Consider the following 24,067-nt stretch of genomic DNA (forward strand, 5'->3'; position numbering starts at 1 on the left):
TGAGATTCAGTCTTTCCTATAGCACACCGGCTACAGACACATTCCCTGAATCTCCACCCAGAGACTCAGTCCTCTCAGTAGCTCACCAGCGTACTGACTGACTTTTTAAAATAGCTGCCTCCTCAAGAGGCAGTTGGCTACGCCCCTGTTGCTATGGCAACTCAGCTAACGCCAAGCCACCATCTCCCACAAAACATAATCTCCCATACTTACCATCCCTAAACCACTGTCCAAACTACACATAACCAAAGAAATAAAACGTACACATCGTCACAACATCCTGCATGTCAGATATTTCCATTATGCTTCATAAGAGTAGCAAAATTACCGTTATGAAGTAGCAACGAAAATATGGTTGGGGGTCACCACAACATGAGGAACTTCATTTAGGGGTCACGGCATTAGAAAGGTTGAGAAACACTGTTTTAAACAGGTCACAGTCCCTCAAACTGTTGGAGGGACGGATTATAATTTGAAAAAAATATCCAATGAATGAATTCCTATATCTTATTTGTAGTGCAAAAACACTTAAAAACAATACAATAATTAAAATGAAGAACAATTTTAGCAAATCTAAACTTATTAGTATTTCAATGGTAAGTGTGTGCCTGCTTTTGGCTGATGAGATAGGATTGTTGTTGTTGTGCTGGTACGGCTGTACCAGGAGCTTGCTCCAACTTCATTTTCTTTCTATTAAATGTCTGCATGCATTCCAAGGTTTCAGGAATTTTGCAAAGATGACTTCCCTTGGTTTGCAATTATAGGGCCAAGGACCCATCAATCATTGTTAAGTTTTGGTTCCGCCCCTTTCCCCAGGGCCCTTGGAGGAGAGGGAGCCATTTTTAGTCCAGTCTTACAGAAGGAAACTAAGCTACAGGACGTGGACTAGCTCCACCTGCAGAAAAGTTTCATTTCCTACAATTTTGGGGGAAACAGCTTCCGGGGAGAAATAGCCACAAAGCTCTGGCTGGGAACTTACAGCCTCTCAGCCTTACAGCATTCGGGGGAAACAGTTTTGCAGACCCAAAGAACTCCAGCTGGAGAATTTACAAAGCCTCGACTGGTAGGTCTACTCGGGACCCAAGACGTAGTTTGGAACCGGTAGTAGGACCCACATCAGCAAAGCCTAGATAGTAGATTGCCTGGGAGAGGTTAAAAAAGGATTTTCCTTTCAAAAGAAAAGAAACAGTTCTCAAAGCCAGTTGCCTGTCCCTTGTGGACAAGATAAAGAAAGCCGCCAGTCATTTGTGTGATTGTTGTTGAAGATTGAAGAAGTATTTGTTTAATTTGTTCAATAATAAAGGACTTTGTTAAACCTTTCAAGCCTCTAAAGACTCTTCCAGAGGAAAATCCATAGGGCCTCTCTATCAAGGCACCCTGGCATCTCTCTGGGCACAAAGTGCACGTCCTGTTCAAAAGACAATTATTACGGGCCAAGCGCATAACAGCACAGTTGTTGTTGTTGTTGTTGTTGTTGTGTGCTTTCAAGTCGTTTTTGACTTAGGTTGACCCTGAGTGAGGGCTGGGTAAATGAGCTTGGAGGGCCGTATCCGGCCCCCGGGCTGTAGTTTGAGGACCCCTGGGCTACACTGTAGAATTAATGCGCTTTGACAACACTTGAACCGCCCTGTCTCAATACTATGGAATTGTGGAACATCAATGCATGTATATATTTCTTGCCGCCCTATATGAGAGCCATGCGTGACTTAGGACCTTTTACTCTAGCACTTAAGACCTGGCTTTTTACTAGAGCATTCAATCTCTGTTAATTTTTAATTTCTGTATGTATGTATTTTATCTTTTACAATTTAGCTGTAAATCGCCTAGAGCATTCTCGGATGGAGGGCGATTAATAAGTAATTAAATATGATATGATGATATGATATATGGCATTTCAAGAATTGCTCAGTTCGCCTTCTCTAACCCAAGACTGTTGCCTGGTTGGAAGCCTTTATTAAATCCCGTATTATATCATTTGCTTGTGTTGTGTCCTTGATTGTATTTTCCTTCCTCAGAAAATAACTGTTCCAATACACTGATAGACAAACATTACAATTATCCCATTTGTCAATATGCAACATCAGACTCTCTTGGGTACTTACTTACTTACTTAGGCGATCCCTCGTTGTCCAAGGATGATGGCCTTCCAAGTGGGTGGGTGACTATAGAGCCCTATTTTTGACCCGCATGCTCTTCCAGGTTGGCTTAATGCGCCTTCCTCTTAGCCCGTTTCTCCCTCCATTCCTGCCTCTTAAAATTCCGCAGCACTGCTGGTCACAGCTGAATCATAGAATCATAGAATCAAAGAGTTGGAAGAGACCTCATGGACCATCCAGACCAACCCCCTGCCAAGAAGCAGGAATATTGCATTCAAATCACCCCTGACAGATGGCCATCCAGCCTCTGTTTAAAAGCTTCCAAAGAAGGAGCCTCCACAACACTCCGGGGAAGAGAGTTCCACTGCTGAACGGCTCTCACAGTCATGGGCCATCCAGTCCAACCCCATTCTGCCAAGAAGCAGGAATATTGCATTCAAATCACTCCTGACAGATGGCCATCCAGCCTCTGTTTAAAAGCTTCCAAAGAAGGAGCCTCCACCACACTCCAGGGCAGAGAGTTCCACTGCTGAATGGCTCTCTTGATCTGTATGTTCTTCTGCAGTGAGAACATCAGTTTCCAGAAGGAAGGTGGTCGCGGTCAGGGTTGGCTCGACACGCCTTCCTCTTGGCCCCTTTTCCCCTTTCACCCTCCATTTGTGCCTTTTCGAATTCTGCAGCACTGCTGGTCGCAGCTGACCTCCAGTTCCAACGCTCAAGAGCTAGGGTTTCCCAGTTCTCGGTGTCTATGCCACAGCTTTTAAGGTTAGCTTTAAGCCCAACTTCCAATCTCTTTTCCTGCCCACCAACATTACGTTTCCCGTTCTTGAGTTGGGAGTATAGTAACTGCTTTGGGAAGATGGTGATCGTGCATTTGGACAACGTGGACTTCACTTCAGTGGAGTTAATGGTGGAGGAGCATCGCTTCAATGCTGGTGGTCTTTGCTTCTTCCGGCATGCTGACATTTGTCTGCCTGTCTTCCGAAGAGATTTGCAGGATTTTTTGGATAAAGAGCACCTGGCCCAGCTTAATGAGCAAATAGATAGACGGGATGTTATTAATCAGAATAGGAAAGCCGATCAGTGTCTCAGGCGTTCTGCCAGGCTCAGAGAAAGAAAGATAAGGGGTTCAAGGCTAAAGCAAAACCAATTCCTGTTCAAAGTGTATTTTCTCATGAGAATATCCCTGAAGGATCGTGGGGGGATGATGGTGTGGTCCCTGAATTGCTACCAGAGAATGCCCATGATTTGGAGCTTGAAAACAGCTCAGCACCTGGCCCAACTTAATGAGCAAATAGATAGACGGGATGTTATTAGTCAGAATAGGAAAGCAGATCAGTGTCTCAGGCGTTCTGCCAGGCTCAGAGAAAGAAAGATAAGGGATTCAAGGCTAAAGTGAAACCAATTCCTGTTCAATGTGTATTTTCTCATGAGAATGTCCCTGAAGGGTGGGATGGTGGTGATGGTGTGCTCGCTGAATTGCTACCAGAGAATTCCCATGATTTGGAGCTTGAGAACAGCTCAGCACCTGGCCCAGCTTAATGAGCAAATAGATAGACGGGATGTTATTAGTCAGAGTAGGAAAGCAGATCAGTGTCTCAGGCATTCTGCCAGGCTCAGAGAAAGAAAGATAAGGGATTCAAGGCTAAAGCGAAACCAATTCCTGTTCAAAGTGTATTTTCTCATGAGAATGTCCCTGAAGGATGGGGGGGGGGGGGGGGATGATGATGGTGTGCTCCCTGAATTGCTACCAGAGAATGCCCATGATTTGGAGCTTGAAAACAACTCAGCACCTGGGCCAACTTAATGAGCAAATAGATAGACGGGATGTTATTAGTCAGAATAGGAAAGCAGATCAGTGTCTCAGGTGTTCTGCCAAGCTCAGAGAAAGAAAGATAAGGGATTCAAGGCTAAAGCGAAACCTATTTCTGGCCTCTTGGAGAGGAGATAAAAGTTCCAAGTACAGGATCTGTAGTCAGATGAAGCATCATTTCGAATCAATTTAAGATCTCGTCCCTGTTCCTTGGAAGCCTTGTTTTGGAAAGATTCATGTTTAAGTGCCTTTGATTTATGTTTTTAATTACTGGATTTTATGATTACGTGTTTAAGTGCCTTGGATTCCCGTTTTCAGTGTTTTGGATTTTACCATAGAAGTTTCTGCCTTTGTTTTTCATGAACCTTGATGGACCAATTTCCTGGACTATTTTGTTCCGGCTTATCTTCCTACCTAATTGGATTTACCCATTCCTTTAAAGTGCTTTTTTACTTTTACTGTTTTTTAATTATCTTCAATAAACCGATTGCATTTCTACTCAATTGTGTGGTGTTTAATGTCAGAGGGCTTTTCCTGGTCTCGAGTGCAACATCAAATGTTGGAAATGAAAAAGAGAAAAGCCTTGTCTCTGTCTATGTACTGTCTGTCTTTGTTAATTGTATAACGGTACTGAATTTTTGCCATATATGTATTCTGTAATCTGCTCTAAGTCCCCTCAGCTTGATAGAGCGGAATATAAATAAAGTATATTATTATTATTATTATTATTATTATTATTATTATTATTACAAAGTCAACCTATATAGAATCATAGTCAGAGAAGAGACCCCAAGGACCACGTAGTCCAACCCCATTCTACCGGGCAGGAAACCACAATTAAAGCTGCCCCGACAGATGGCCATCAATCCATCTAAAGAGAGGGATCAGATAATCCTAGAGTTGGAGGAGACCCCAACGCTTAACCAGTCCAACCCAGTTCTGAGATCAGGAAGAGACAACCAAAGCCCTCCCAACAGATAGCCATCCATCCTCTGCCTAAAGGTCTAAAGAGAGGGCTCATATAATCCTAGAGTTGGAGGAGACCCCAGTGGCTATCGAGTCCAACCCAATACTGATATTAGGAAGACACAATCAAAGCCTTCCTGACAGATGGTCATCCATCCTCTGCTTAAACATCTAAAAAGAGGGATCATATACTACTAGAGTTGGAGGAGACCCCAATGATTACCCAGTCCAACCCAGTTCTGACATCAGAAAAACACAATCAAAGCCCTCCCACTAGGTGGCCATTCAGCCTCTGCTTTAACATCTAAAGAGAGGGATCTTATAATCCTAGAGTTGGAGGCGACCCCAATGATTATCCAATCCAACCCAGTTCTGACGTCAGGAAGACACAATAAAAGCCCTCCCGACAGATGGCCATTTATCCTCTGCTTAAACATCTAAAGAAAGGGATTATATAATCCTAGAGTTGGAGGAGACATCAATGACTATTCAGTCCAACCCAGTTCTGACATCAGGAAAACACGATCAAAGCCCTCCTGACAGATGGTCATCCATCCTCTACTTAAACATCTAAAGAGAGGGATCATATAATCCTAGAGTTGGAGGAGACCCCAATGACTATCCAGTCCAACCCAGTTCCGACATCAGTGAAGCACAATCAAAGCCTTCTTGACGGATGGCCATCCATCCTCTGCCTAAACGTCTCCAGACAAGGAGACTCCACCTAATATACCTGAATCGAGATATTGACCTTCTGTATGGAGGAGGAGGACCAGGTTTCTGCATACAGTGGGATACTAAGGCTTCCCAAAAGTCCTCCAGAGGATTAATTACTCCATACACATCACACCTCTAGCCAGAAGTTGTCATTCTAGATCCTAAACTTGGTATTCAGACCTCCTTGAGAACAAATCAGAGCGCTGCTCCCAACCCTGGCTGGCTCCCAAAGGAAGTTAATTCCTAACACAGCTGTGTGAATAATACACCCAAACATGTGGCAAAGGGTCAAGAAGGACCACATCTCTCTGTCCTAGGCTGCCCTCTGGGCCAAAAGATGCTCCCGGTGTTCACTTTCACCCCTTTTGGGCCCTCAACGCTGTCACACTTTAACCAAGTATGGGCTTTATATACACCTTCGGATAGTTCAAGCTTGGCGGGTGTGTTAGAAGATGGGACACAAGGATGGGAGCCCCATCCTGACCTCTGGATCTTCTGATGGAATAGGGAAAAGGCCATATTGATATTGAGTGTGGTGGACAAGAAGATCAAAGATGACCAAGCGATCACGTAAAGCAATACATTCTGGTTTCCGGTTTCACGGTGGACACCAAGTCTCCTGTTAGTGGAGGAACCATCATCATCATCACCATTTTGTGGCTTGTCTTTGAGGCTCACCCATCCATTCTTGTCTTGGTAGAGCTTGGTCTTTCTTGAAGGCCACCATGAGCTTTGCAGAGCTTTTGGAACATGTGGGCAGCATGGGACGGTTCCAGATCATCTATGTAACCTTGTTGTCCCTCCCGGTGTTGCTGATGGCAAGCCATATGATGCTGCAGAACTTCACGGCAGCCCTCGGTGACCACCACTGCGTGGTCCGCTATGAAGATGGCCCTGGAAACCAAAGCTTGGGAGAAGAGGAACTCCTCACCGTCGCCATCCCTTGGGACGAACGGAAACGTCCCGAACAGTGTCGCCGCTTTGTCCGGCACCAGTGGTGGCTCTTGAACGCCAGCATCCTCAATGGAACTTACAACGAGGCTTACAACAAGACCAATCTGGAAACGGAGCCGTGCCGCGATGGATGGTTTTACGACCGCAGCGTCTTCTCAAATACCTTCGTCATGGAGGTGAGGCCACATTTCTTCCGTCTCATTTTGCACATCTGATCTTGGGTTTTGTGCCGCTTCCGCTTCACTGTATGTGCACTTTAATGTAAGGCAGTCCCCATGTTATGACCTTAGTTACTTAGGCGATCTCTCGTTGTCCGAGTAGGATAGTCTTCCAGGATCAGTGTGCTGGCGGTGGGTCCGTAAGTGACTTGATCTGCATGTTCTCCCACAGTGTGGGCATCGGTTTCCAAGTGGAAGGTGGTCCTGGTTGGGGTTGGCTTGACGCACCTTCCTCTTGGCACTTTTCTCTCTTTCGCCCTCCATTCATGCCTTTTCAAATTCTGCAGCACTGCTGGTCACAGCTGACTTCCAACTGGAGCACTCAAGGGCCAGGGCTTCCCTGTTCTCAGTGTCTATGCCAGAGTTTTTAAGGTTGGCTTTGAGCCCATCTTTCAATCTCTTTTCCTGCCCACCAACATTCCATTTTCCGTTCTTGAGTTCGGAGTAGAGGAACTGCTTTGGGAGACGGTGGTTGGGCATCTGGACAACGTGGCCGTTCCAGCGGAGTTGATGGCGGAGGAACATCGCTTCAGTGCTGGTGGTCTTTGCTTCTTCCAGCACGCTGACATTTGTCTGCCTGTCTTCCCAAGAGATTTGTAGAATTTTCTGGAGGCAGCGCTAATGGAATAGTTCTAGGAATTGGGTGTGACGTCTGTAAACAGTCCACGTTTCGCAGGCATATGGCAGGGTTGGGAGGACAATAGCTTTATAAACAAGCACCTTGGTATCCTTATGGATGTCCCGGTCCTCAAACACTCTTTGCTTCATTCGGAAAAATGCTGCACTCGCAGAGCTTAGGTGGTGTATTTCAGTGTCAATGTTGATGTCTGTAGACAGTCCATGTTTCGCAGGCGTATAGCAAAGTTGAGAGGACAAGAGTTTTGTAAGCAAGCACCTCGGTCTCCCTATGGATGTCCCGGTCCTCAAACACTCACTGCTTCATTCGGAAAAAATGCTACACTCACAGAGCTCAGGCAGTGTTGTATTTCAGTGTCAATGTAGACATCTGTAGACAGTCCACGTTTCGCAGGCATATAGCAGGGTTGGGAGGACAATAGCTTTACAAACAAGCACCTTGGTCTCCCTACGGATGTCTCAGTCCTCAAACACTCTCTGCTTCATTCGGAAAAATTCTGCATTCAAACTGACAGGTACTTAGGTAGCTGTGAGTTTTCTGGGCTGTATGGCCATGTTCCAGAAGCATTCTTTCCTGATGTTTTGCCCACATCTATGGCAAACCTCAAAACCTCTGAGGATGCCTGCCATAGGTGTGGGAGAAATGTCAGGAGAAAATGCTTCTGGAACATGGCCATACAGTCCAGAAAACTCACAGTAACCTAAGCATCTATCAGTTTGAATGCAGCCCAGTGTCATCTTTTGGGAAAAAGAAGGCAAAAACTAAAATACTATTTTGCCTCTGTTGTTGTTGTTGTGGAGCTCCCCTGTGGCACAGTGGGTTAAACCCTTGTGCCAACAGGTCAGCGGTTCGAATCTGGAGAGAGCTGGTTGAGCTCCCTCTGTCAGCTCCAACTCCCCATTATATAATAATAATAATAATAATAATAATAATATACGAAATCCACCATATAGCTCTCATTTGCTGTGACATACTGTGCTTTTGTGTCAATAATAATAGTAATAGTAATAATAATAATAATAATAATAATACAAGGCACTAGTTTAAAATTCAGGAATCCATGGATATGGAGGGCTGGCTGGCTGTCTATTTTAGTACAACACTTTACAGATTTGCAAACTATTTTCCCCAATGTAAAGTTTTCATGAACATGCACAATGTTGTATTGTAAGTGCATAGAAGACATTATCTGCCATTATTATTATTATTATTATTATTATTATTATTATTATTATTATGCCATGTCTCCACGCTGTGCAGTCTGGGAGTCATAGTTTTCCAAGGTACAAACCCTTCTCTTGGTGCATTTACAGTATGGAATGAATACCTTTGCACCCCACTTTATGTGCCATGGCTCCATGTGATGGAGCCCTCCTGGGAGTTATAGTTTCCCAAGGTCCATACTCTTTTCTGAGTGCATTTACACTATGGAATGACTGCAGTTACTTTAAATGCCATGTCTCCACACAATGGTCTTGGGAATTGCACACTCTGAGTCCTGGATTATTATTATTATTATTATATTATTATTATTATTATTATTATTATTATTATTATTATGCCATGTCTCCACGCTGTGCAGTCTGGGAGTCATGGTTTTCCAAGGTCCAAACCCTTCTCTGGGTGCATCTACACTATGGAATGACTGCAGTTGGACCTTACTTTAAATGCCATGTCTCCATGAGATGGTCTTAGAAATTGCACACTTTGAGTCCTGGATGATGATGATGATGATGATGATGATGATGATGATGATGATGATGCCGTGTCTCCACGTTGTGCAGTCTGGGAGTCATAGTTTTCCAAAGTCCAAACCTTTCTCTTCATGCACTTACAGTATGGAACGAATGCCTTTGCACCCCACTTTATGTGCCATGGCTCCATATGATCCATCAGTCTATAACTCCCAGTCTACTGGGAGTTATAGTTCCCAAGGTCCATACACTTTTCTGGGTTCAGCTACACTGTGGAATGACTGCAGGTGGTCCTTACTTTAAATGCCATGTCTCCATGAGATGGTCTTGGGAACTGCAAACTTTGAGTCCTGGATTATTATTATTATTATTATTATTAGTGTAATAATAATCCAGGACTCAAAGTGTGACGGTTCTCATTCGGCGCATTGGCGGACGCGCTTTACATGGTACGATTGCTCAAGGGGAATCATAGAGTTGGAAGAGACCCCAAGAGTCCATGCAGGAAGGCACAATCAAAGCCCTCCCAACAGATGGTCAGTCTTCCACCTCTGATGAAACGCCTCCAGAGAAGGAGACTCTACCAGACGTGTATTGTTTTCCTTCATGGACGGCCATACCCTTCTACTCCATGAATGTCTTCACAGTTGGACACTTTTCTCCTCTGCTCCTTCTGAACCCCATTTTTTTGCAGTGGAACCTGGTTTGCTCTTCAAGGACCCTGAAAGAAATGGCCCAGTCGATCTACATGGCTGGCGTATTGGTTGGAGGCGTCATATTTGGTGGCCTTTCAGACAAGTAAGTCTTTATGGTCTTTATGGCGACCTTAAGTGACCACCATCACAGGATCTTCTGAGGCCGAGAGTGTGCAACTTTCGCTCCTTTTCTCTTCCTCAGGTTTGGACGCCGGCTGATCCTCATCTGGTCCTACCTGCAGCTGGCCATCTCTGGGACGGTGACGGCCTTCTCCCCCAACTTCAGTGTCTATTGCGTCTTCCGCTTCCTGACGGGAATGGCCTACTCAGGCGTCGTCCTCAATTGTGTCTCTATTTGTGAGCATTGCCTAGCATTCCCTTCCATGTGGTCTGGAGGTTTTTTTAAAGGGAGGCTGCATGGGCATCTGTCGAGAGTGGTTTGATGGTGTCTTCCTGGCTGACAAAAGGAGGTTGGGCTGGTTGGATCTCAGGCTCTCACCCAACCCTAGGATTCAATAATAATAATAATAATAATAATAATAATAATAATAATAATAATAACTCTAGGATTCTATACTACTACTACTACTACTACTACTATTACTACTGTTACTACTACTACTACTACTAATCTTTTATAATAATATTGACAATGATGATGGAATATCCTCTGGAGGTCTTTAAGCAAAAGCTAGCTGGTCACCTGTCAGGAGTGGTTTGATGGTGTCTTCCTGTCTGGCAGAAGGGAGTTGGACTGGTTGGACCTGGAGCTCTCATCCAACTCTAGGATTCTATTATAATATTACTACTACTATTACTATTACTACTACTACTACTAATAATCTTTTAGAATAATATTGACAATGATGATGGAATATCCTCTGGAGGTCTTTAAGCAAGAGCTAGCTGGTCATCTGTCAGGAGTGGTTTGATGGTGTCTTTCTGTCTGGCAGAAGGGGGTTGGACTGGTTGGACCTGGAGCTCTCACCCAACTCTAGGATTCTATACTACAACTACTACTACTACTAATAATAATTATTATTATTTATAATAATATTGACAATATCCTTCTCTGGAGGTCTTTAAGCAAAAGCTAGCTGGTCATCTGTCAGGAGTGCTTTGATAGTATCTTCCTATCTGGCAGAAGGGGGTTGGACTGGTTGGAACTGGAGTTCTCACCCAACTCTAGGATTCTATTATACTACTACTACTACTACTAATACTACTAATAATAATAATCCTCATCATAATCACCATCATTTTATAATAATATTGACAATGATGATGGAATATCCTTCTCTGGAGCTCTTTGAGCAAAAGCTAGCTGGTCATCTGTCAGGAGTGGTTTGATAGTATCTTCCTGTCTGGCAGAAGGGGGTTGGACTGGTTGGACCTGGAGCTCTCACCCAACTCTAGGATTCTATTATAATATTATTACTACTACTACTATTATTAATAATAATAATCTTTTATAATAATATTGACAATGATGATGGAATATCCTTCTCTGGAGCTCTTTGAGCAAAAGCTAGCTGGTCATCTGTCAGGAGTGGTTTGATGGTGTCTTCCTATCTGGCAGAAAGGGGTTGGACCTGGAACTCTCACCCAACTCTAGGATTCTATACTACTACTACTACTACTACTACTATTATTAATAATAATAATCTTTTATAATAATATTGACAATGATGGTGGAATATCCTCTGGAGGTTTTTAAGCAAGCGCTAGCTGGTCATCTGTCAGGAGTGGTTTGGTAGTATCTCCCTGTCTGGCAGAAGGGGGTTGGACTGGATGCCCCTGGGGTTTTCTCTCAATTATTAGATTCAACAACAACAACAATATTAATTACGATAATGACGTTGGAATATGTAGAGATCTTATAGCAGAACTGGATGGCCACCTGTCAGGAGTGGTTAGAAGGTGTCTTCCAGCCTGGAAGAATGGTGTTGGACTGGATGGCTGTTGAGCTCTCTCTAGGATTCAATCATCATCATCATCATCATCATCATCATCATCATCATCTCTTATAATAATATTGATGATGAGGAGGAGGATGAGATGGATGCAGTCTTCTTCTCCAGAGATCTTTCAGCAGAGGCAGGATGAACATCTGTCGAGAGAGCTTTGATGGTGCCTTCCTATCTGACAGAATGGGGTTGGACTGGATGGCCATTGGGCTCTCTCTAGGATTCAACCATCATCATAATCATCATCATCATCCTCATCATCATCTCTTATAATAATATTGATGATGAGGAGGAGGATGAGATGGATGGAGTCTTCTTCATCCATGGACATCTGTCAGGAGAGCTTTGATGGTGCCTTCCTATCTGACAGAATGGGGTTGGACTGGATGGCCATTTAGATCTCTCTAGGATTCAACCATCATCATCATCTCTTATAATAACATTGATGAGGAGGAGGATGAGATGGATGCAGTCTTCTCCAGAGATCTTTCAGCAGAGGCTGGATGGACATATGTTGGGAGAGCTTTGATGGTGCCTTCCTATCTGACAGAATGGGGTTGGACTGGATGGCCATTTGGCTCTCTCTAGAATTCAACCATCATCATCATCCTCATCCTCATCCTCTCTTATAATAACATTGATGATGATGAGGAGATGGATGGAGTCTTCTTCTCCAGAGGTCTTTCAGCAGAGGCAGGATGGACATCTGTTGGGAGAGCTTTGATGGTGCCTTCCTATCTGACAGAATGGGGTTGGACTGGATGGCAATTTGGCTCTCTCTAGGATTCAACCACCACCACCACCACCATCATCTCTTATAATAACATTGATGATGAGGATGAGATGGATGGAGTCTTCTTCTCCAGAGGTCTTTCAGCAGAGGCTGGATGGACATCTGTTGGGAGAGCTTTGAGGGTGCCTTCCTATCTGACAGAATGGGGTTGGACTGGATGGCCATTGGGCTCTCTCTAGCATTCAACCATCATCATAATCTCTTATAATAACGATGATGAGGAGAAGGATGAGATGGAAGGAGTCTTCTTCTCCAGAAGTCTTTCAGCAGAGGCTGCATGGCCATTTGTCAGGAGAGCTTTGATGGTGCCTTTCAGTCTAACAGAATGGGGTTGGACTGGATGGCTCTTGGCTTCTCTTCCAACTCTAGGAATCAATAATAATAATAATAATAATAATAATAATAATAATAATAATAATGTTTTATAATATTGATGCTCAAAGTGATGGACTCTCCTTCTCCAGAGATCATTTAGAAGAGGCCACCTGTCAGGGATGGTTTGATGGTGTCTTCCTGTCTGAAACAATGTGAATGGACTGGATGGCTCTTGGGGTCTCTTCTAACTCTAGGACTCAATCTTCCTCCACCTCCTCCTCATCTAATGATAATAACAGTCTCTTATAATAGCATTGATAGTAATGATGAGGAGGATGGAGTCTCCTCCAAAGGTCTTTCAGCAAAAGCTAGGTGGTTATCTGTCAGGAGGGCTTTGATTGTGGCAGAAATGGGTTGTAGTCTCTTCTATGATTCGATGACTCAAGCTATAAGCAATAACCCAACGCATTACTCCCAACAGGCGTGGAATGGACGCCCACCAGGACAAGGCCCATACTGGGCGCTCTGACCGGCTATTCCTACACCACTGGACAGATTCTCTTGGCAGGTCTGGCGTACCTCGTTCCGGAATGGCGTCACTTGCAACTGGCCGTCTCCTTGCCGTATTTCCTCTTCTTTTTCTACTCCTGGTAAAGCCTTTGGCCCAATTACTACATCTTTATCAATGACTTGGGCGAGGGCATAGAGGGCAGGCTTGACAGCTGGCCATCTGTAGGGAGGGCTTGGATGGTGCCTTCCTGAATGGTGGAAGGGGGTTGGACTGGATGGCCCTTGGGGGTCTCTTCCAACTCTAAGACTCTATGGCTCTCCTGCAGGTGGTTTGCTGAATCGGCCCGCTGGCTTGTGACGGCTAACAAGCTAGATTGGGCCACAAAGGAGCTGAAGAGGGTGGCCAGGATCAACGGGAAGCCCGAAGTGGCCGACAAGCTGACCACTGAGGTGAGATGGACTAGAGCTCAAACATCTACATCAGCCATGGGCAAACTTGGGCCCTCTAAGTGTTTTGGACCTCAACTCCCACAATTCCTAACAGCCTCAGGAAGGAAGGAGGAAGGAAGGAAGGAAGGAAGGAAGGAAGGAAGGAAGGAAGGAAGGAAGGAAGGAGGAAGGGAGAAATAGTAGGGAGGGAGGGGGAGGGAAGGAAGGAAGGAGAGAAGGAGGGAAGGAAGGAAAAAAGAAGGAAGAAGGAAGAAAGAAGGGAGGAATAGTAGGAAGGGAGGGGGTGGGAAAGGAAGGAAGGAAGGAAGAAGAGGAAGGAAAGGAAAGGGGAAGGAAGAAAGAAAGGAAAGAAAGGAAAGGAAAGGAAGAAGGAAGAAGGAAGGAAGGAGGAGAGAAGGAAGGAAAGAGGGAGGAAGGAAGGAAGGAAGGAAGGAAAGAAGGAAGGAAGGAAGAGGGAAGGAAAGAAGGAGGAAAGAAGGAAAGAAGAAAGAAATAAAGGAAAAAAGAAAGAAGGAAGGAGGAATAGGGAGGGAAAGGTGGAGTGAAGGAAGGAAGGAGAGGACAGGGAAGGAAGGAAGGAAGGAAGGAAGGAGGAAGAAAAGAGGAAGGAAAGAAGGAAGGAGGAGAGAAGGAAGGAAAGAGGGAGGGAGGAAAGAGGAAGGAAGGAAGAAAAGAAGGAAGGAGGAAGGAAGGAAAGAAGGAAGAAACAAATAAAGGAAGAAAGAAGGGAGGAATAGTAGGGAGGGAGGGGGTGGGAAAGGAAGGAAGAAGAGAATAGAGAGGGAAGGAAAGAAAGGAGGAAGAAAAGAGGAAGGAAGGAAGAAGGAAGGAGAAGGAAGGAAAGAGGGAGGGAGGAGGGAGGAGGGAGGAAGGAAGGAAGAAAAGAAGGAAGGAGGAGGGAAGGAAAGAAGGAGGAAAGAAGGAAGGAATAAAGAGAGAGAGAAAGAACAAAAGAAAGAAAGAAAGAAAGAAAGAAAGAAAGAAAGAAAGAAAGAGGAATAGGGAGGGAAGGGGGAGTGAAGGAAGGAAGGAAGGAGAGAAGAGGGAAGGAAGGAAGGAAGAAGGAAGGAAAGAAGAAAGGAGGAGAGAAGGAAGGAAAGGGAGTGAGGGAGGAAGAAAGGAAGGAGGGAGGGGGGAGGGAGGGAGGGAGGGAGGGAGGGAAGGAAGGAAGGAAGGAAGGAAGGAAGGAAGGAAGGAAGGAAGGAAGGAAGGAGAGAAGAGGCTGGGAAGGAAGGAAGAAGGAAGGAAGGAAGGAAAGCTAAATCTCTCCTTCTCATAATATTTTCTGCTTTTCACTCTCTCCAGTTCTTGAGGTCCCACATGAAAGAAGAAATGGCTTCTTTGAAAGCAAGCTATTCCATTTTGGACCTGGTGCGGACGCCCACCATGCGCCGTATTTCCTGCTGCTTGTCCTTCGTGTGGTGAGGAACCAAGCACAGAGTTGCGGGATATGACTGCCCTGATGCAGTCATTAGGAAGACCTAGAACATCTTGGAAAGAAGTTCTGGATCTCTCAATGCGATCCAACGGCTTCTGACAGCCCTCCCCTTCTCTCCCAGGTTCTCCACCAGCTTCGCCTACTATGGACTGGTCATGGACTTGCAGAACTTTGGTACCAACATCTATTTGACCCTTCTCATTTTCGGAGCCGTTGACTTCCCCGCCAAGTTCGTCTCGGTGCTCACCATCAGTTACATTGGGCGCCGCCCGACCCAAGCTGCTACCCTGATCTTGGCTGGACTAACCATCCTGGCCAATATCAACATCCCTCAAGGTGAGGTGGCACCTTCTGTGCTCGCAGGAGGTACCTATGACAATGGGTCAAGCCCATTGGGAAAAGGTTATGGGTGGGAACAACCATGGAGGAGAGGAATGAAAGGCATTCTTGGTCAAGATTGAGAGAGATACCCAAGTGCTGGCCATCTTCAGGACCTTGGACAGCTCACTTAGGCAGCTAGGACTCTAATGCAGTGTTTCTCAACCTTCCTAATGCCGCGACCCCCATGTTGTCGTGACCCTCAATGAAAAAATTATTTTCGTTGCGACATCATAACTATAATTTTGCTACTGTTATGATTGTTGTTGTTCATTCGTTCAGTCGTCTCCGACTCTTCGTGACCTCATGGACCAGCCCATGCCAGAGCTCCCTGTCGGCCGTCACCACCCCCAGCTCCTTCAAGGTCAGTCCAGTCACTTCATTAAATATATGATATGCAGGATGTATTTTCATTTATTGGACCAAATTTGGCACTAATACCCAATACACTCAAATCTGAATACTGGTTAGGTTGGGGAGGAGATTGATTTTGTCATCTGGGAGTTGTAGTTGCTGGGATTTATATTTCACCTACAATCAAAGAGAATTCTGAACTTCACCAACAATGGTATTGGAGTTGTAGTTCACTTGCATCAAGAGAGCACTGTGGACTCAAACAATGATTGATCTGGACCAAACTTGGCATGAATACTAAATATGCTCAAATGGGAACACTGGTACAGTTTGGCGAAAATAGACCTTGACATTTGGGAGTTGTAGTTGCTGGGATTTATAGTTCACCTACAATCAAAGAGCATTCAGAAATCCACCAGTAATGGAATTGAACCAAACTTAGCACACAGAATTCCCATGAGCAAGAGAAAATACTTGAAGGGTTTGGTGGGCATTGACCTTGAGTTTTGGAGTTGTAGTTCACTTACATCCAGAGATCACTGTGGACTCAAACAATGATGGATCTGGACCAAACTTGGCACAAATACTCAATATGCCCAAATGTGAAAACTGGTGGGGTTTGGGGAAAATAGAATCTTGACATTTGGGAGTTGTAGTTGCTGGGATTTATAGTTCACCTACAATCACAGAGCATTCTGAACCCCACCAATGATGAAACTGGGCCAAACTTACCACAAAGGACTCCCATGACCAACAGAAAACACTACAAGGGTTTGGTGAGCATTGACCTTGCATTTTTGAGTTGTAGTTCACCTACATCCAGAGAGCACTGTGGAATCAAAAAATGATGGATCTGGACCAAACTTGGCACGAATACTCAATATGCCCAAATGTGAACACTGGTGGAGGTTAGGGTTAACAGACCTTGACATTCAGAAGTTGTAGTTGCTGGGATTTAAAGTTCAAGTACAATCGAAGAGCATTCTGAACCCCACCAGCAATAGAATTGGCCCAAACTTCCCATATAGAACCACCATGACCAACAGAAAAGACTGTGTTTTCTGATGGTCTTTGGAGACCCCTTTGACACCCCCTCGTGACCCCCTCAGGGGTCCCGACCCCCAGGTTGAGAAACACTGCTCTAATGCATCCATCCTATTATTCTATAATTTCATTATATTCAATTTACATTTAATTATTAATTTTTTATTTTATTATTTGTACATATATTTGTATATTATATTGTGTTATACATGTTTATATTAATGTATATTATTTTATAAATTATTATATGATTATATATTTATTATTTCATTATTTATATTATATATTATCTTTATATTATTACATTATTTTTATATTACTTTCATCTTTCAGTAATTATTACTCTACGATTTTGTTTTATTATTTTGAGGTTTTTATATTTTATTCTTATATTCTTCTTATATTTTACTAGCATATCACCTACTGTCATGAGGACCCCTCCTGCCTGCTTTCTCCCTTCTCCAAGTCTCAGAAGGTCTAGCTCACAATGTCTCCATGGCAATATGACTCTTTCCTCCCTTCTCTTCCTACACATGTCACTTTTCCCCTCACTGACATCATTAAAGGCCACTTCACCGAGCAACAGACAATCCAGTGTCATCACAAAGGGCCACTTCACCCAGAAACATCCTTGGTAGTACAAAAATACATCAATCCATCCTTTGATCTATCTATCTATCTATCTATCTATCTATCTATCTATCTATCTATCTCTCCATCCATCCATCCATCCATCATTCCATCCATCCTTTGATTGATCTATCTATCTATCTATCTCTCTATCTCTCTATCTCTCTATCTCTCCATCCATCCTTTGCTCTATCTACCTATTCATCCATCCTTTGATCTTTCTATTTAACTATCTATCTGACTAGCTATCCATCTTCTATCCATCCTTTGATCTATCTATCTCCATCCATCTATCCATCCCTCTGTCTGTCTGTCTATCTATCTATCTATCTATCTATCTATCTATCTATCTATCTATCTCTCCAACCATCCATCCATCCATCCATCCATCCATCCATCATTCCATCCATCCTTTGCTCTATCTATCTATCTATCTATCTATCTATCTATCTATCTATCTCTATCTCTCTCTATCTCTCTCTATCTCTCTATCTCTCTATCTCTCTCTCTATCTCTCTATCTCTCTATCTCTCCATCCATCCTTTGCTCTATCTATCTATTCATCCATCCTTTGATCTTTCTATTTAACTATCTATCTGGCTAGCTATCCGTCTTCTATCCATCCTTTGATCTGTCTATCTCTCTCTCTCTCTCTCCAACCATCCATCCATCCATCCATCCATCCATCCATCCATCCATCCATCCTTTGATCTGTCTGTCTGTCTATCTATCTATCTATCTATCTATCTATCTATCTATCTATCTATCTATCTCTCCATCCACCCATCCATCATTCCATCCATCCTTTGAGCTATCTCTCTCTCTCTCTCTCTCTCTCTCTCTCTATCTATCTATCATCTCTCCATCCATCATTCCATCCATCCTTTGCTCTATCTATCTATTCCTCCATCCTTTGATCTTTCTATTTAACTATCTATCTGGCTAGCTATCCATCTTCTATCCATCCTTTGATCTGTCTATCTCTCTCTCTTTCTCTCTCTCTCTCCATCCATCCGTCCATCCTTTGATCTAGCCATCCATCCATTATATTTTTTTTGTCAGGAGTGGCTTGTGAAACTGCAATGATCTGCAAGGACGTTGTCCAGGGGATGCCTGGATGTTTTGATGTTTTACCATCCATGTGGGAGGCTTCTCCCATGTCCCCGCATGGGGAGCTGGAGCTGATAGTGGGAGCTCATCTGAGCTCTCCCTGGATTTGAACCTGATAATCGATGAGATTCTTCTTCTTATTATTCCAGAGATGCCAACCTTGAGGACTGCTCTTGCTGTCCTTGGGAAAGGCTGCTTGTCTGCCTCATTCAACTGCGTCTATTTATACACCGGAGAACTTTACCCAACGGTGCTCAGGTAAGACTGGGGGAATAGTTGCCGTTTGGAAGGTATTTGGGTATTTAGTTTGCCGTCACAAACTACAAACCCCAAGTAGTGCCAAACTGCATTGCTTCTACAGTGTAGACACACTTGGAGGAGAAGAAGGACAGAAATCTCATTCTGCAATGCCATATTTGGTTCCTTCTGGTGAATGGCACCAAACAACCCTTTTGCTTGGACTTCCAGGCAGACCGGCATGGGACATGGCAACACGATGGCCCGCCTGGGGGGAATGGTAGCCCCCTTGGTGAAGTTGTCTGGCGAGTTCATCCCTTTCCTGCCCCACTTGATCTATGGAGCTGCTCCCATCGTCTCTGGGGTCGCCGCTGCCTTCCTACCAGAGACGCGCAACGTCCACCTCCCGGAAACAATAGATCAGGTGGAGAGCAAGTGAGTATATAAAGGGAGATGAGGTTGTCACTCTCGAGTCTCAAATTGTAATAGGCATCCTTTGTTTTGATATGTGGGCTGAGATATCTGGAGACTTGTAAGTAGAGACTGCATGGCCATCTGTCGGGAGGGCTTGGATGGTGCCTGGCGGAAGGGTGTTGAACTGGATAGACCTTGACGTCCTTTCCAACTCTAGGATTTAATACTAATAATAGTAATTTATAACAATGATGATGGAAATCGAGTCTCCTTCTCTGGAATTTATGAAGCAGAGGCTGTATGGCCATCTGTCGGGAGGGATTGGATGGTGTCTTCCCACCTGACAGAATAGGGTTGGACTGGATGGCCTTGGCATTCCTTTCCAACTCTAGGATTCAATGATGATGATGATGATGATGATGATGATGTATGAGTCTCTTTCCTGGAGGTGGAATGGCCATCTGTCACTAGAGCTTTGATGGTGTCTTCCTGCCAGACAAAATGGGGTTGGACTAAATAGCCCTTGGGGTGTCCTCCAACTCTAGGGTTCCTTTCCAACTCTAGGATTCAATGATGATGATGATGATGATGATGATGTAGGAGTCTCCTTCTCTGGAGGTGGAATGGCCATCTGTCACTACAGCGTTGATGGTGTCTTCCTGCCAAACAAAATGGGGTTGGACAAAATGGGGTTGGACACTCTTGGGGTGTCGTCCAACTCTAGGGTTCTATGATTGAGATTATGGATGGCCACCTGTTGGGAGGGCTTTAATGGTGACTTCCTACCTGACAGAATGGGGTTGGACTGGATGGCCCTTGGGATTCCTTTCCAACTCTAGGTTTCAATGATGATGATGATGAAGATGATGATGTAGGAGTCTCCTTCTCTGGAGGTGGAATGGCCATCTGTCACTTGAGCTTTGATGGTGTCTTCCCACCTGACAGAATGGGGTTGGACTAAATGGCCCTTGGGGTGTCCTCCAACTCTAGATGATTGAGAGTGGCCATCTGCCGGGAGGGCTTAAACAGTGACTTCCTACCTAACATAATGAGGTTGAACTAAATGGCCCTTGGGGTGTCCTCCAACTCTAGATGATTGAGATTATGAGTGGCCATCTGCTGGGAGGGCTTTAACAGTGACTTCCTACCTGACATAATGGGGTTGGACTTGATGGCCTCTGGGGTTCCTTTCCAACTCTAGGATTCAATTACGATGATGTAGGAGTCTCCTTCTCTGGAGGTGGAATGGTCATCTGTCACTAGGGCTTTGATGGTGTCTTCCCACCTGACAGAATGGGGTTGGACTAAATGGCCCTTGGGGTGTCCTCCAACTCTAGATGATTGAGATTATGAATGGCCATCTGTCGGGAGGGCTTTAATGGTGACTTCCCACCTGACAGAATGGGGTTGGACTGGATGGTCCTTGGGGTTCCTTTCCATCTCTAGGAGTCAATAATGATGATGATGGAGATGATGATGATGATGGTGATGGTGGTGGTGATGATGATGATGATGTAGGAGTCCTCTTCTCTGGAGGTGGAATGGCCATCTGTCACTACAGCTTTGATGGTGTCTTCCCACCTGACAAAATGGGGTTGGATTAAATGGCCCTTGAGGTGTCCTCCAACTCTAGATGATTGAGATTATGAATGGCCATCTGTCAGGAGGGCTTTAATTGTGACTTCCTACCTGGGAGAATGTGGTGTTCTTTGGGGTTCCTTTCCAACTCTAGGATTCAATGATGATGATGATGATGATGATGATGTAGGAGTCTCTTTCTCTGGAGGTGAAAGACCATTTGTCACTAGGGCTTTGATGGTGTCTTCCACCTGGCGGAATGGGGTTGGACTAAATGGCTCTTGAGGTGTCCTCCAACTCTAGGATTCAATGATGATGATAATGACGACTTAGGTGGAATGGCTTTGATGGTGTCTTCCCGCCTAGCAGAATGGGGTTGGACTAAATGGCCCTTGGGGCATCCTCTAACTCTAGGGATTGAGATTATGGATGGCCATCTGTTGGGAAGGTTTTAATGGTGACATCCCACCTGACAGAATGAGGTTGGACTGGATGGCCCTTGGGGCTCCTTTCCAACTCTAGGATTCAATGATGTTGTTGTTGATGATGATGATGATGTAGGAGTCTCTTTCTCTGGAGGTGAAAGACCATCTGTCACTAGGGCTTTGATGGTATCTTCCCACCTGACAGAATGAGGTTGGACTAAATGACCCTTGGGTGTCATCCAACTCAAGGATTCTATGATTGAGACTATGGATGTCCATCTGTCAGGAGGGCTTTAATGGTGACTTCCTACCTGGTAGAATGGGGTTGGGCTGGATGGCCCTTAGGGTTCCTTTCCAACTCTCAAATGCTGATTCACTCATATAGTATACTGGTGGTTATCATCTTTCTTATATTCGGAACGCAATTCTTATGTGTCCTATGCAAGACTTTGAATTGAATTTAATATGTTTTAGTTAAATAGACAGAAAAGGAAGATAGAAAGATAGAAAGATAGATGGATGGATGGATGGATGGATGGATGGATGGAAGGATGGAAGGATGGATGGATAGAAAGATAGATAGATAGATAGATAGATAGATAGATAGATAGATGGATGGATGGATGGATGGATGGATGGATGGATGGATGGATGGATGGATAGAAAGATAGATAGATGGATGGATGGATAGAAAGATAGATAGATAGATGGATGGATGGATGGATGGAAGGATGGATGGATGGATAGAAAGATAGAAAGATAGATGGATGGATGGATGGATGGATGGATGGAAGGATGGATGGATAGAAAGATAGATAGATAGATAGATAGATAGATAGATAGATAGATGCAAAGATAGAAAGATAGATGGGTGGATGGATGGATGGATGGATGGATAGAAAGATAGAAAGATAGATAGATAGATGGATGGATGGATGGATGGAAGGAAGGGTGGATGGATGGATAGAAAGATAGAAAGATAGATAGATGGATGGAAGGATGGATGGATGGATAGAAAGATAGAAAGATAGATAGATGGATGGATGGAAGGAAGGATGGATGGATGGATAGAAAAATAGATAGATAGATAGATAGATATGAAAACGCAAATGCTGATGTCCAACGGATGCTCTCTCCTTTTCAGATCCCAGCAGCAGAAGGACAAGTCACAGCAAGAACCTCTCAGTCACCAAATGCAGGCTCTGCTTCAATCCACTAAACCCACAACATAACAAATTCGCAATCGAAACTCAGAAGCAGCAAGACAACAGACTCCGCTAATGAGCCAAAGTTTCAAACCCAGGACTTTGGATGCTATCGGCCCAAAGAAAGATTACTGTGGATTTAAGTGGGAGAGTAAAAGGATCAGGGGACAAACACAAGATGAATGCAAGTTGGAGGAGAATGGTATCTGCTGTCTCTCTTTGCGTCCTTGGCCTTTACAAGCTTTGCCTGGAAGGGATGGTTGCATTCAAATAGTAGTAATAATCATTGACATTGCCTGTTAGCTATTAAAGACTATCACTGTGAGATGTATTACATACCAAGTAGCTGTGTCTCTGGAGGTTTCCAAGCTGTGGCTGCATGGCCATCTGTTGGGAGGGCTTTGATGGTGTCTTCCTGCCTGGATAGTCAACAACAACATAAATAAATAAGAATTATTATTATTATTATTATTATTATTATTATATCTCCTTCTCTGGAGGTTTTTAAGCAGAGGCTGGATGGTCATCTGTCAGGAGGGCTTTGATGGTGTCTTCCTCCCTGGATAGTCAACAACAACATAAATAAATAAATAAATAAATAAATAAGAATTATTATTATTATTATTATTATTATTATTATGTCTCCTTCTCTGGAGGTTTTTAAGCAGAGGCTGGATGGCCATCTGTCAGGAGGGCTTTGATGGTGTCTTCCTCCCTGGATAGTCAACAACAACATAAATAATAATAATAATAATAATAATAATAATAATAATAATAATTATTATTATTATGTCTCCTTCTCTGGAGGTTTTCAAGCAGGCTGGATGGCCATCTTTTGGGAGGGCTTTGATTGTGTCTTCCTATATGGCCAGGAAGTGGACTAGATGGCCTCAGGGGTCTCTTCCAGCTCTAAGATCATCTTCAAAAACAACAACATAAATAAGAAATAAATAATAATAATAATAATAATAATAATAATATATTATTATTATTATTATTATTATTATTATTATTATTGTAATGATGATGATGGTGATGGTGTCTCCTTCTCTGGAAATTTTTCAGCAGAGGCTGGCCATCTGTTGGGAGGGCTTTGATTGTGTCTTCCTATATAACCAGGGAGTGGACTAGATGGCCTTAGGGGTCTCTTCCAGCTCTAAGACAAACAAAATAAATATGAAACAAATAATAATAAATTATTATTATTATTATTATTATTATTATTATTATTATTATTAGAATGATGATGGTGATGGGGTCTCCTTCTCTTGATGTTTTTTAGCAGAGGCTTGCCATCTGTTGGGAGGGCTTTGATTGTATCTTCCTATATAATCAGGGGGTGGACTAGATGGCCTTAGGGGTCTCTTCCAGCTCTAAGATCATCTTCAAAAACAAAATAAATTATTATTATTATTATTATTATTATTAT

The 24,067-nt window shown here is 43.8% G+C and overlaps 1 protein-coding gene across 2 annotated transcripts; it reads left to right on the forward strand.

Moving 5' to 3' along the window:
- The first annotated feature begins 6,317 nt into the window (after nucleotides 1-6,317).
- LOC132764506 (solute carrier family 22 member 6-A-like) lies at nucleotides 6,318-22,665 on the forward strand. 2 transcript variants are annotated; one of them, XM_060758535.2, is made up of 10 exons: nucleotides 6,318-6,722; nucleotides 9,790-9,893; nucleotides 9,993-10,147; nucleotides 13,347-13,515; nucleotides 13,702-13,825; nucleotides 15,131-15,246; nucleotides 15,385-15,599; nucleotides 18,929-19,037; nucleotides 19,248-19,451; nucleotides 22,578-22,665. In XM_060758535.2, exons 1-10 carry the CDS (start codon nucleotides 6,318-6,320, stop codon nucleotides 22,663-22,665), a joined length of 1,689 nt encoding a protein of 562 aa, XP_060614518.2. The 2 variants fall into 2 exon arrangements, with proteins under 2 accessions (XP_060614518.2, XP_067328742.1); XM_067472641.1 differs by lacking the exon at nucleotides 22,578-22,665 and having other exon boundaries at nucleotides 6,318-6,467; nucleotides 6,564-6,722; nucleotides 19,248-19,455.
- The last annotated feature ends 1,402 nt before the right edge of the window (nucleotides 22,666-24,067 follow it).

The sequence above is a fragment of the Anolis sagrei genome, chromosome 12 (assembly GCF_037176765.1).
Source record: "Anolis sagrei isolate rAnoSag1 chromosome 12, rAnoSag1.mat, whole genome shotgun sequence".
NCBI classification, from domain to species: Eukaryota; Metazoa; Chordata; class Lepidosauria; order Squamata; family Dactyloidae; genus Anolis; species Anolis sagrei.